The 15,481-nt window shown below is 37.8% G+C and overlaps 1 protein-coding gene across 1 annotated transcript; it reads left to right on the plus strand.

Moving 5' to 3' along the window:
- The first annotated feature begins 8,998 nt into the window (after positions 1–8,998).
- Positions 8,999–9,943, plus strand: LOC132680222 (putative olfactory receptor 2W6). The gene has a single exon (XM_060634012.2). The coding sequence runs from the start codon at positions 8,999–9,001 to the stop codon at positions 9,941–9,943; it is 945 nt and encodes a 314-aa protein (XP_060489995.1).
- The last annotated feature ends 5,538 nt before the right edge of the window (positions 9,944–15,481 follow it).

A 15,481-nucleotide genomic window follows, 5' to 3' on the forward strand; every position in this document is an offset into this window, starting at 1 on the left:
GGGGTGGATTGAATCAGAATGGTATTACAGAGGCAAAAAAGATGAAAAAGACTATGATTGCCAATAATTCCACAAAATCAATGTTAATGATCTACTCATGAGTCATCAAAGAAAATAATATTCCATTCTTTTTTCTAGGTTCCATCTTGAACGTCTTCTTCAAAGTGCAGCTTTGAACTCGTTTTCCCCACTAAGAACTGTGCGAGAAAATACATGGCTTGGTCCACTTTTATCACCTTTTTGGTTCTGAAGATGTTCCCAGACCAAAGCACAGACTGATTTAGCAGTGATTTATAACTACTGTCTATGGAGTTCTCACTATGTATCAGCATTGTGAGAAACATTTTACATTTAATTGTTTTTTCATTGCATCATCATGAAAATCATTTGAAGTAAACATTATTCATGTTTCCATTTTACTGATGAAAAATGGAAGCTTAAGGAGGTTAGACAATTCATCAAAATTATAAAGCTATTAAGAAGCAAAGTTGGAATTGAAGCCCCAGTTGGTCTTATTCTAAGGTTTTACAGCAAAACACCAAAAAATGTTGGTTAATTTAGGTGTTTCACAATATTCTTCTCTCTCTTAAAGATATTCCATCCTGAGCAAGGTGGCTCCTATTACCTTCTCCTGATTGCCTTCCCTCTCAACTAACCAGGTTTTCCAGGTATAGGCATGAGGTAATGTAGATTATTCTCTTTGTTAGTTGCTTCAAAGTCTTACTATCTTCAGGGACATCTCAAAAAAAAGTAAGTAGAAGCATTTATAGCTCACTATATTAATTGATATCATTAAAATTCTCCTGAAATATCCTTAGAAAGCTTTGAACTTATTGTTGATTAAAAAACACTCTCTACTTTAAACCACATAAAAATTTCACATGGATAATAAAACTTTCCAATACAAACTGTTTAATTGATCCAATATATATCTTTGTTTAATATCTTTAGATTATTACTCAAACATTGTAAGTTTCTTTAAAGGGAACTTTAAATATAAAGAGATGTAAGCATACAGCAGTGGTTCTCAAACTTGGCATGCATAGGCATCACCTGGAGGCTCTATTAAAACAGATGGTTGGGACCCACCCAGAATTTCTCATTTAGCAACTTTGAAATACAGCTCAAGAATTTGGAATTTTATCATGAAGTTGTAGGATACAAAATCAACACACAGAAATCAGTTGCATTTCTATATACTAACAATAAAATGTCTTAAAAATAAATAAAATAGCATTAACAACAATAAAATTCTGAAGAGTAAATGTAACCAAGAAGGTGAATGATTTGTATATCGAAACCAAAAGACTTTTATAAAAAAATTGAAGAAGATACAATGGAAAGGTACCCCATTGGGTACAATTGAAGAAGATACAATGGAAAGGTACCCCATGGTATCTTTCATGGTTCATGGATTGGAAGAATTAGTATTGTTAAAATTTTCATACTACCCCAAACCATCTACAGATTCCATGCAATCCCTATTAAAATTCCAATGGAATTTCACACAAAACAAACAATCCTAAAATTTATATTGGAGCACAAAAGACCATGAATAACTAAAGGAATCTTAAGGAAGAGGAAGAAAGCTGGAAGCAACACACTTCCTGGTTTTAAACTATATTACAAAGCTATAGTAATCAAAATGGTATGGCACTATTAAAGAAAAATAGACATACGGGGTTCCTGGGTGGCTCAGTCGGTTGGATGTCTGACTTCAGTTCAGGTCATGATCTCACTGTTTGTGAATTTGAACCCCACATCGGGCTCCATGCTAACAGCTTGGAGTCTGGAGCCTGCTTTGGATTCTGTGTCTCCTTCTCTCTCTGCCCCTTCCCCGCTTGTGCTCTGTCACTTTCTCTCTCTCAAAAATGAATAAACATTAAAAAATTAAAAAAATAGACATACAGTCCAATGGAAGAGAATCAAGAGCCCAGAAATAAATGTTTGCATATACAATCAACCAATAGTTGACAAGGAAGCAGAGAATATTTAGTGGGGGCAAAAAATTGTTTCTTCAATAAATGGTGTCAGGAAAATTGGATAATTATTTGCAAAAGAATAAAATTGGATCCCTAATTTATACCATTTAGGAAAACTAACTTGAAATGGATTAAAGACATAAAGTGTACAACTTGACACTATAAAACTTCTATGAGAAAACAGGGAAAAAGTTCCTTGATATTGGTCTTGACAACGTTTTCAGATTGTCACTGAAAGTATAAGCAACAAAGGCAAAATCAACAAGTGGGACTCCACCAAACCAAAAAGCTTCTTCACAATAACAGAAAAAAATCAACAAAATGAAAGGGCAATCTACAGAATGAGAAAGATATTTGCAAATCATATATCTGACAAGGGGTTAATATCCAAAATATATAAGGGATTAATACAACTGAATAGCAAAAACAACCCCCCCCCAAAAAAAAGAATGACACACACACACACACACACACACACACACACACAATCTGATTAAAATATGGGCTACGGTCTGCATAGACATTTTTCACAAGAAGACATTCAAATGGCCAACAGGTATGTTGAAATGTGCTCATCATCACTAATCATCTAGGAAATGCAAATCAAAACCACAATGAGATATCACCCCATACCTGTCAGAATGGCTCTAATCACAGAGACAAGAGATAACAAGTGTTGGTGAGGAGGTGGAGAAAAGGCAATGTTTATGCACTGTAGGAGGGAATGGAAATTGATCAGTTCCTATGGAAAATAGTATATGGTTTTTTAAAATTCCTTTTTATTAACATTTATTTATTTTTGAGACAGGCAGAGTATGAGTGGGAGAGAGGCAGAAAGAAGGAGACATAGAATCCGAAGCAGGCTCCATGCTCTGAGCTGTCAGCACAAAACTTGACACAGGGCTTGAACCCACAAACTGTGAGATCATGACTTGAGATGAAGTCGGATGCTTAACTGACTGAGCCACTCAGGTGCTCCTACAATTTTTTAAAAATAGAACTGTCATATGATCCATTAAACCCATATATATATATCTGAAGGAAATGAAACTACTAGCTCAAAGAGATACCTGCATGTTCCTGTTTATTTCAGCATTATTCACAGTAGTCAAGACATGGAAACAACCAAAGTGTCCATCAGTGGATGAATGGCATAAATTTGGAACACAATATATAAATATACAATATACAAAAATACAACATAATAATAATAAATACACAATGGTTTATTATTCAGCCATTAAAAAGAAGGAAATCCTGACATTGTGACAACATGGATGGACCTTGAGAACATTACGCTACTTGAAATAAATCAGGCAGAGAAATACAATGTATGATCTCACTTATATGTGGATTCTAAAAAACAATGACCACCCCCCCCCCCCAATCCATACTCATAGAAACAAAGGCATAGAAAAAGCAAGGGGCCGGGGGGGGGGGGTGGGCAATGGGGGGCCAGGGAGAGATATTGGCCAAGAAGTACAAACTTTCAGTTAAAAGATGAGTAAGTTCTGGGGATTCTAATATAGAGCATGGTGAGTATAGTTAACAAAACTGTATTATACTTTAAAGATGCTAAGAGAGTAGGACTTAAATGTTCTTACCAAACAAATGCACAAAAGTTAATTATATGACATGATGAAAGTACTAGTCAACCCCATTGTGGTTATCATTTAACAGTCCACACATATGTCAAATCATCACGTTGTACACCTTCAACTTATACAATCTTATATATCAGTTATGTCTCAATAAAGCTGGAAAAAGTGAAGGCACATGTAATAGAAAAAAAAAGAATTTGGCATTTTAACAAATTCCCAGGTGATGCTGATGATGCTGGGTCTAGGATTATACTTTGAGAACTGTTGGCCTGGAAATGATGGGTACTTGCCCATGTTTTGTGTCTCCCTACAAAGAAAGGGCCAAACGTAAGGGCCAGGTATTAGTCAAGTCTCCGACTGATTTTTTCATTATTGCTATTACTGTTCAAGGACCAAATAATTTCTAAAATTTCTATAAGTTCTAAATATGTATAGGATTGTGGCTTTAAGAATTTTACATTCTAAATGGGAATCCTAAGTACTTAATTGCCAAGATATCACATACATACCTAAACTGAAACAAATAGAAACAGTTGCAAATACATGTATCCAAACACCAAGATGCAGACTTCACAGGAATTCAGAAGACTTGTTAACAATTATAATACTCTATCAAAATTGTTGATACCCAAAGTTAAGCTATTTTATGTGAATCTCAATGTGTTTATAAGCAGATACTAAGAAATAATACATGCCAAGAGTTCTAGGAAAAAAATATAAAAATATATAGCTATGCTTAGTACACACAAATTCACAAATCCAACTGAAATTTTAGCACAATGAAGAATTTTAGCAATATTTGTTATCTGAGTAAAGAATAAAAACTTATTACCATTTTCAGGGTGCTTAATTGTATATTTAAAAGATTCAGATAATACCTGAAATATGAAAAGATAGTTTAGGTGTCAGATAATTAGGTATATGAGCATCAGTTTACATCCCTTTTCTGTCACAGACTTTATTGTGATGGACCTTACCCTTCTAATAAAGGGAAATGCAAAATCAAAGAAGAAACTCCAAACTCCGTTACTGTAGAAGGAAAAAGGTGTCATACTAAGGTTCGAATGCAAAAATTATCTCCAGTTTTAGATAAGACTATGTATTTCTGAAGTCCATGAAAAGACAGGATTGTATTCAGCAAACACGGTTTTATTCTTTGAAAATAGGGCTTAAATTTGTAACTTGCAGCTGGAAAAGTCTTGATTCGAATCTAATTATTAATTATCTTCCACCTCAGTGAGTACCAGTTGCGTGCTATTTGATCGAATACAGTGTGAGTTAGAAAGGTCTGAGAGAGCTGATTGTAGTTTGGGCAGCCACTATCCACTAGGAATGTGGCCTTGAGTAAGTCAAAACATACCCAGAAGTTAATTCCTTTATACATAGTATTCTAAGTTCATCTTTTCTAAGCTGTATGCAAGATTGTATGTTCTAATCAATACGGAGTGAGCAGCTATAGGACCCAATAAAATCAGATCTATTTGATTTTTTGTTACTTCTCAGATATCCCTGTCCTAATGAAATAGGTAGTGCCACTGCCAATTTAAAGAGCTAAATAAAATGTTGCAGTCAAATTGTTTTTGTCAATTGCATGGAAGGCTGACATTCCTACCATGTATTTCTGTTTGGGAGTTCTGTGGGAGGCCTGGCCCCTGGAAAGATGTCTGTATGGTGAATATGGGCAGGGGAGGGGCATAGACATTGTTCGCTCACTTGCCCTGGCTGGACTGGCTGAACAGCAGCCTCACAATGTGGTACCATCCATGTAGAAGGTATACTATACACTGGGTAGTAGAGGGGGAATGTGAAGTTTCTCTTGGTGTCTCAATATGACAATGACAGACCCAAGAAGTTTCCTAGATATTTTCTCTTAGTCCATTCTTTCCCATGCTAGAGGTTGCAAATTCAACTATCTCAATGCTTGCCTCTCTACAATTTCATGGTTTTAACTTTGTGAGTCCAGGCCAAATGAAGAAATTGCTCTACTTCTATTTTTACATGAAACCCAGAAATCAGTTTTCCCCTCAAGAAGACCTGAGTCCCCTGTTTGGGAACTTTCCGTGATGCCCTCCTCCTGAGTTCTGCCTTTATACCTGGGGGACTGAGCCAACCTTTGAATGAGAACACCAGTCCCTAAAGTCCTAGCTCTGTAAACAAACTGGTATCTGTCCCCAGGCCCCCAGACTTTTCCAAATTCCCAAGGTGACAGAATATTAAATGCCCTTGGTATGCACCAATAAAATGACATTTATGTAAATTCTTTAAAGCTCTTGGAAATAGGTGCGCTTCCCTCTGTCCCTCTGGGTCATCTGTCATCTCCATAACCCTAGGGTACCCGTATATATGTGCATGAGATAGAATATGCTGATTTGAAATGTGGCACTATGCCACTCTATCCTCTAGTTGCAGAGGAGATGCTACCTCAGGCTGGTCCTGAGAATGTTAGCCCGTAGTTAATTTCAAAACTGTGCTACTTAAACGTTCATTAACATTTCGATGGGGCAGACTGTATTTTGGTGCTCACTTCCCCATCAGTTTCTGTTGGAATTTCTCCTGGAAGATCCAGAAATTAAAAGGGACCAGAGTTAGTTGCCTTCTTTCTCCCTGAGTAAACTCCTGGTTGATCTCTGGAATTGAAGTAAGGAGGGTTGACATAATAGTAGGTCTTCCACTTTCTGGGAGAAACAAGAGTGAGGAAGTAGATAGGAGCTTAGTTGTAGCAATGAGTTTTATTTCTGTATCTTTGGTCCCTTGTATGTGAATATATAATTCTAATGTGTGATTACTCTATTAAGATTTATATCTGTTAGGGCACCTGTGTAAGAGTTTTCTCAATGCCAGTTTTCACATTAACTACAGTTTGCATTCTGTTCAGAAAAAGGTTGAATACACCCAATTCTAAAAAGAGTAAATATATGACAGACAGATTAGGAGAGACTATGTTCTACTTCTTCTGCATTCCTAGCTGGGCCGACCCAAAGGCAGTTCCTGACCTTAATGCAAACACATCAGATCATCCTTCTGAGTTCTTCAATGAAATGAGAGCCACTTTGAACAGAAAATCTCTGTGTTTAGTTTCATTTGGGACAGAGACAAATCAAGTGTTGCAAGGCTTCCCTGGCAATGTTGAGAATGATCACAGCTTTTCTCCGTAATGATAGATTTCATTGTTAAACCTTTATGTGCAGATTATTGAGAGAAGCAGTAGGAAATAGCCAACTTTAAACAAGTTTAAATACATAGGATCAGGACAAATGAAGAGTGAATGGAAGTTTGAGCTAAAGGGTGGCGCTGGCATTGTGGACCTTGCTCTGATATAAAGCTGTCATGCAAACATTGTCTACTTTTGGACCCTTCTGTCATTGAGGTTGCTCATCTCTAAACCGAAATCCTATTGTTGGGTCTGTTCATCTAGCAGGGCTGCTGTGAGAATGGCCTATAACTGTAGGTGGAAAAGCTCTGTGAAACATCTAACCTAATATAAATGTGGAAAGAGTGGTGGCTTTTAGGATGTACTGTCTTTCAAAAACAGACAAAAAATAGTTCTACGGCTTGGCATTCTTTAGTCCCATTCAGTAGGCACAGAATATCATTTTCCAGGTTCTCTTTTGTGGATTGGTGCAGATCCAGTCAGAGAATCGAGCCCAATGCATCAATCCAATTTCAGATCCTTAGGCTGAAGTTTTTAAAATTAGTACATGTTTGTAACATTATGTGCTAACTGAACTACTACAGGTATTTGAGTAACTGTATTCCTTTTCAATTTCTATTTCCTTCAGCCCCATTCCTTGCAATTTTATGGTTCAGACTAAGGATATGAGCTAAAACACATGAAAAAACCAACTATGGCAATTTGTACCTGAAATATTTGTTTGGTGAGCTTGTGGATGTTTCACTTAACAATGAACATCAGATTACCTTCGAATGAAGGAATAGCACATTGAGAAATGTCACTTAGAATAGTTATATCATAAAGAAATCAATGTGGTAACTTTCCATTTTTGGTTGAGGAGTCAGGTCCTAAGTGATGTATGTTGTTAAGCAATTTGTGTTAAATTTCTCCTTACCTCTCTGCGATCCCTTTATGCAATCTCTTGAACTTGGATGAAAGCTTATGACAGGTTTATGGATACAAAAGTGCAAGTTGTTCTTCTCAACCAGCAGCAGCAAAGTGTGTGTGGGAATGTCTCTCTGTGAGTACTTAGTTGACCTACTGAGATCACACAGTCTTGGGTTTTCAGTTGGCTGCTTCTAATAATTCTCTGCCCCTTTTTGTCTCTTCATGGGTTTTTACAAGAGGGTCCTATGCCTGGAACTCACAGAACTCCTGCTTGCAGGCCCAGCTAGAGAGTGTTCATAACTTCTTCACTGTTAAGCTAGACAGATGCTAACTGCAGCCACAGAGAGATACACATAGTTCAAAGTGTTCCACTGCTTCCTTTCATGTTGCATAAAGCCATTTCTTACTGGTTATTACCATTTGCTTTACCATGGCTGACACAAGCCTAAGTAGATTCTAGTGCTATAAGGCTGAGCCCCGTCAAAGCCCTTGGCATGAACTGTGGAAACCATGAAAAACTAAAAATGTTCAGGGCACATTGCTGAAGCCACCAGTCCCATACATATGTGAGGTCTGGGTGGGGATTTGAGAGGATTGTAACCTCCTTTCTAGCTTATACAAGGAAAAGCCAAGGTATGGAGAGAGAAACTGGAAATTAGGACACACATTAGTAGATGTGCCTTGAACAGAGGTAGAATCCATTCTATCATCTCAGCTCTTTCTTATAGTGAATGTCAAAAGTTACTGTGTTTAATCTCAATAAAATTACATGTTGTTAAGGAATTGCCCGACATGTATATTTATGAATTTCCTGAACATCATCTGTGAGTTTGGTTCTATGTGTCTGCGCATGTACTACTTTCTCTACTCGAAACATATTTTGCTTAATATACATCATGTAAAATTATTATTTGTTATTTGAAAAACAACCAAACCAAACCAAACCAAACCAAAACAAAACAAAACAAAACAAAACCTCTCAGGTACAACTGTGTCCTATAATATAAACTCTGCTATAGGGGCTTCCCTGATCAATTGGGAATAATTTGCAAAACACTGAGCTTTTTAACAAATCTTTTAGAGAACTTTTACCTTCTCCCTTCTCATTATTTGCAAACATTATTCACCAAGGAGGGCAACTTCTGAGTTAATCCATCTACTCTCCAGGATAATCAGACATACTGCTTTGCATACAATAGCTATCAATAAGTATATGATAAAAAAAATGTTAAAGGGCAAATGAGTCTCCTAACTTCATGGATCTACACATGGAAGTTGGAGAGTGCTGGGCACAGCCTCCATTTGCTATCTTATCCAATAGTTTCTTGTGTGTTTCCATAGAGCTGGTGAAGATTATGGGAAGAGACAATGACAGCTACCAACAAGCATTCATCTTGGTGGGCTTTTCTGATCGACCTCAACTGGAGGTAATTCTCTTTGCTTTTGTCTTGGTCTTCTACATCCTGGCCCTTGTGGGCAATAGTGCCATCATTTTCTTGTCAATCATGGACACCAGGCTCCACACTCCCATGTACTTCTTTCTTGGGAACCTTTCTTTCTTGGACCTCTGCTTTACAACGAGCATTGTTCCCCAGCTGCTGTGGAACCTTTGGGGTCCAGAGAAGACCATCACCTACCATGGCTGTGTGGCCCAGCTCTATATCTACATGGTGTTGGGCTCAACCGAGTGTGTTCTCCTGGCTGTCATGTCCTATGACCGCTACGTGGCCGTCTGCCGGCCCCTGCACTACACCGTGGTCATGCACCCACATCTCTGCCTGCAATTGGTGATTGTGTCCTGGTTCTGTGGCTTTCTAAATTCCTTTGTCATGTGTCCCCAGACAATGCAACTCTCCCGATGTGGGCGCCGCAAAGTGGACCACTTTCTGTGTGAGATGCCTGCTCTTATTGCCATGTCCTGTGAAGACACCATGTTGGTGGAAACATTTGCCTTTGTCCTGGGTGTTGCCCTTCTCCTGGTGCCCCTCTCCCTGATCCTTATCTCCTATGGCATGATTTCTACCACTGTGCTTAGGATCAAATCAGTAGCAGGGTGCAAGAAAGCTTTCAACACCTGCTCTTCTCACTTAACGGTGGTCTCTCTTTTCTATGGAACCATCATCTACATGTACCTGCAGCCAGCCAATAGCTACTCCCAAGACCAAGGCAAGTTCCTCACCCTCTTCTACACCATCGTCACTCCCAGTGTCAACCCCCTTATCTATACTCTGAGGAACAAAGATGTAAAGGGAGCAATGAGAAAGCTCCTGAGGGGGGAGAAGGAGGACAGGGAAGCCTAAGAAAGAGGAATGCAGGGGTAATATAGATGATATTCTGGAGCTGCTCTCTTAGATATGTATGAGACAATGTGGAGAACTAATAGTCAAAGAGTTAAGTGAATGCAGCTGGGCATGATGATTTGAGTGTGACCCTATCCCCAGCTCTCTGGATATGAAATGGTTTCCTTCTGTTTAAAGGTGTCTACTTCAGGAAATCTCTAACATACTTGCCTTCTATCCATCTTTGGCCTTCTTCCACAACTGAAGGGGACCTGTAGCACTAATTCAAAGCACAGAGTGTGCAGATTATGTTATGAGATGTCAAATAAAAATGAGGCAACACCAGTGGTCTCCTCTTGAAGCTCCTTTATTTATGACTGTGGTAGTTTCTCAGAGATGAGCAAGACAACATCAGTTAAATCAGAGTACTCTGCCCGAGATGTTGGTTGTTTCTTCTTAAGTGAGGAGTTTCCTGTTTTCATTTTTTTGACTTTTTAAGATTTTATTTTAGTTCATTAGTTAATATATAGTGTAATATTAGTTTCAGGTGTATAATATAGTGATTTAATACTTATATACAACACCAGGTGCTCATCACAACAAGTGCCTTCCTTGATCCCCATTACCTTTTTAGCCCATTTCCCCCCCCCCCCCAACATTCCCCTCTGGGAACCATCACTTTGTTCTCTATAATTAAGCATCTGTTTCTTGGTTTGCCTCTCTCTCTCTCTCGTCCCTTCTGCTTATTTGTTTTGTTGCTTAGATTTCACATATAAGTGAAATCATATGTCTTTCTCTAACTTATTGCACTTAGCATTATAATCTCTATAATGGGTTATTTGTACCTTTTCTTAGATCTTCTCTTAAAGCCACAGCATTTACAAGATAGTTGTCTCAAGTTGGGAGTCTGAGTCTTTGGAAAGAACATAGCAAATGAAACACATTGGAATAAGATGAATGACTTTTGTCTCATTGGCAGGTTGCTATAATCAGCTACACATATTTATTAAACAGAACTTATTTCAGATTAGTTACCACTGCCCCCCACAAAACAATGTTTGACGGCCGAAGTTATTGTATTGGAATTTGCTAAGAACAATAGTTTGAAAACTTGGTTTTGCATCAGAACTCTAAAGATACAAATTTCTAAGTAATCTCCTAGATTTATTGCATCACAAACACCAGGCATGGGCTGGAGGCATCTCTGTTTTTAAGACATTCTCTGTGTATCACCAATGACAGTCAGATTTGGAAATCATGGTTTTAGAAATAATTTCAATCCAACTCCTTACATCAACTACAAATCCTCCTAGAGTGTGCTGAATACATGCCCACCTTTGCTGGATGTGAATGATGCTGCAAACAAAGACTGGGAGATATCACCCATATCTGGGTTTGGAATTGATTTATCCTCTTACCAGTTATCTCTTGGAGTCTAGCCATTTTTATCTGTACTATAGGTGTGAATACCCTCATTTTACAAGGTTGTAGTAGAGATTAAATGAGGTAAGAAATGTCAAGTATGAGGTGTTTCCTCAATAATATTTCTTTTCTTTCCATGCACCACAGAAATTACCAGTCTATTCCTTTTGGAATAGATTTAATTTCATTATTTAAATCTAGGTTTTAATAATAATAGACTTTAGTATTTTCCCACTGAATACCTGCAAGGTGAAAAATGCTTTCTCCTAGGCATAAGAAATCCTAGGTATAAGAAATGCCCTTCAATTACTTCTTTTTTTAAATTTTTTTTAACGTTTATTTATTTTTGAGACAGAGAGAGACAGAGCATGAATGGGGGAGGGTCAGAGAGAGGGAGACACAGAATCCAAAACAGGCTCCAGGCTCTGAGCTGTCAGCACAGAGCCCGACGCGGGGCTCGAACTCACGGACTGCGAGATCATGACCTGAGCCGAAGTCGGACGCTTAACCGACCGAGCCACCCAGGCGCCCCAATACTTCTTTTATATTAAGTAAAAAAGTTCCCTTAAAAACTCTCAGAGGGCTTTCATGAATACGTTAGCATCCTAGTATAAATGTGGTGTGTGTGTGTGTGTGTGTGTGTGTGTGTGTAGGTGGAGACTCAGGGTAAGTATGCAGGTTCATTGTTAGTAGATAATACAAGTTCAGGCTGGAAGAAGAGTGGGTCCACAGACTATGATAATATGTCGGGATGGAAATGGAAAAATGGTTTCAAAGTCATTCAGTGAGATGTTTTGGATATGTTAAGAATAACATTCAATTCATTTGTTTCTATCATCCTTCTGTATTATAAAAATGAACCCAAGACATATAGAAGCAGAATTTTTTTTAACTCATTTGCAAATGATGTGAAAAAACACAGGAAGGCTAGGAGAGTTGCTTAAAGTTGCAAGACAAGTGAGTATGCAAGATACAGCTCAGTTTCTGTCAAATTTCTCATTTCCCATTGAGTTGTCCATTTCATCAGTTGCCTTTCGTGATTATAGGCTCTATGCAGTTAAATTTTGGACTGTTTGGTAGCCAAATGTGGCCTTTCTTTTGATTAAAATAAACAATAAATTTTTTTAAACATTTTATTCATTTTTGAGGGACAGAGAGAGACAGAACATGAGTTCGGGAGGGGCAGAGAGGGAGACACAGAATCTGAAGCATGTTCCAGGCTCTGAGCTGTCAACACAGAGCCTGACATGGGGTTCCCACTCACAGACCACAAGATCATGACCTGAGCTGAAGTTGGACATTTAACCAACTGAGTCACCCAGGCTTCCCAAAAATAAACATTTTAAAAGTTTCCATTTTAAGCTCAAGAAATCAACCAGCTGGCATTATCCTGGAAATAAAAGATTGAAGGAATTTTATTTATTGGCCCAAATGCCAGTCATTTTCTTTATCCTTATTCTCTTTGGTGAGACTCTGTGACATGAAAACCACTAGCAAAGCATCCACAAACATGTAATGAGTTTATTTCCTGCTGATCTGGAGCAGGGCACTGGCCACAGTCTGGGTCATCATTTCCCAAGTGGTTTTATTCCTTCACCTAAAACTTTCTGTAGCCATGCTATTTCTGTGATAAATTTTCAATGGGTCAAATAAACAAGCATTTACTAAACACCCATATATTTTGGAAACTGTAAGGAAATCAAAGGAATTAATCTGGTTATAGGATGCTCATCCAGTCATACCTCCTCAGATACAGTGCCACTAAGATCCATGACAATTGTCCTAGCATTGACACTGCAGCAGTGGGCAAATTTTGCTTCAACCAAACCTTACCCTTATATACAGTTAATGGTGAAAAGGAGTTTCAGGAGATGGAGTGGGGAATCAACCCATCCATGAAATGGCCAGTGATTTAGGGACTTAGGAATCTGACTCAGAGATGCTCCTCCAAATTTCATCAAATGGAAAGAAATTGGACTAAAGTACTATACATGTGTAGTTAATGTAATAAAATATGATATAACAAAGAATAAAGTAAAGAAGAGAGGAGGTGAAATAGTGATAAAGATTTGGCCATAGAGCTGAGTTAGAGCAGCTAGAAGTTGTGGAATTCCGGTGATCTGTAAAAATATTTGGAAAAACAAAACAAAAAAAAGTAGTGTCATATGGAAATTGATATTTCAATCTGAGAGAGTTTGTTTATGGTGTTATAGGTGGAGTAATTGACCTTAAGTTATGAAAACAAAGGTTTTATGTAAAAAACAATACAAGTAAGATAAAATTTCACTGGAGGAATATTCACCTGGGGCCAGCATATACACCACATTTGGATTTGCATGGGGATGTGCTGCAATTTAAAAGCTGAGATCCTACCTTGCATAATTACTCTTCAGACACAGTGTCCCCTAGATGAGCAGGCCCAGAGATGCAGACTCACTTGAACCAACTTCATTAGAGTCTTGTATATTACACCAGGAGTGCACTGTGCTACATAATGATAACAGAAAACTTTCTTTTAATTATACCATTCCTTCTAGCCTCTGAACAGTAGATTTTATCCCTGCTGTGTGGGTACATGGGAAAGCAAAGTCATCAGAAAGTGGCTGGGGCAACATGTAAAGCAAATAATGGGAATTCAATTTAAAATGAATGCTTCATGATATCAATATCTGATAAAAAAGACAATGTCTAACACTTGCCTATGTGTGTCAAGCACTCATAAACATTTGCTCCGTATTACTCATTTGGATCCTTAAAACTACCCTGTGAACAGATGAAGGAACAGAGAGGTTCTGTGACTCAACATAGGTCACACAACTCACAAATGCTGAGCCAGGATCTGATCCCAGAGCATTTGGCTCCAGAGTCCATACTCTTGTCCTTGGGATACATCCATGCTTTACTAGAAACTCCAAAAAAGAATATGGCTGAAGTTTCATATGATGACCTCCTAGTTAGCAGCCTCTTACAGGTGTGATGTGGGTTGAAAAATGAGCTGATCTTAAACCAATCTGATTATTTTCCTATTAATTAATTAATTAATTAATTTTATTTTCTCATAAATTTAGACTTGATTATGTGAGGAATTAAGACAGCAGGTAAGACCAGAAGCAGGCACATCATCACATAGAAAAAGGCTGGTTAGAGATCAGAGTGTGGTTGGCTGGATGGGATATGCATAAGACAGTAAAGTACATGGGTAATTAAGCCAGTGGAGTAAGGAAAGGAGGTTGACCAGTGGGGCAGGGGAAGGGAGAAGACAGAAAGATTTTGTGTCTTTCTTCAATCTCCTTTTCTCATGAAAAAGTCTGGTTGTCCTTTGATCCCTGCCTTAAATTCCTGTGAGATCACTCATATTTTTATAGTACCATCCACTTGCTTTTATATGAGTTAGCTTGACTAAGTCTTTCCTTTGTTTATTTTTCTCTTTTGTATGGCAGTACACCTGACATACAATGTTATATTAGTTTCATGCATACAACATAGTAATTTGACAATTGTATACATTATGCAGTGTTCACCATAAGTGTAGCTACCATCTGTCACCATACAATGTTATTATAATATTATTGACTATGTTCCCTGTAGTGTACTTTTTATCCTCACGACTTATTTATTTTATAACTGGAAGTCTGTACCTCTTAACCCCCTTCACATATTTTGCCCATCCTCCCAGCCCTCTCCCCTCTAGCAACCACCATTTTGTTCTCTGTGTTTATGAGTCTGTTTCTGTTTTGTTTGTGTGTTCATTTGTTTTGTTTTTTAGATTCCACATAGAGGTGAAATTGTATATTTGTCTTTCTCTGTCTGACCTGCTTTTAATAAAAACAAAAAGATTCAAACAAACGTCTCGACTTAGAGCTTGAATAGTAAAATCAACTCTTGCCACTATGATTCTCCTTTATTTCTTTTGACACAGTAATCTTCTCTTTGGATTTTCAAATCCTGTCACTCAAGTCAGGAAAATATTTCTTTGGAAGCTGTCCTTCTATGATGACTTTTTACCCCTTATTCTTATTTATATTCTTTAGTAGTTTAATGTTTAGAAGATAATAACAAGTAGAATTTATTGAATATTGTCTATGACACTATGGTAAGCAGTTTTCCTATTTTATCAGAGCTAATATTTACAATAAC

This window comes from Panthera onca, chromosome A1 (genome assembly GCF_046562875.1).
Source record: "Panthera onca isolate mPanOnc1 chromosome A1, mPanOnc1 haplotype 2, whole genome shotgun sequence".
Classification (NCBI taxonomy): domain Eukaryota; kingdom Metazoa; phylum Chordata; class Mammalia; order Carnivora; family Felidae; genus Panthera; species Panthera onca.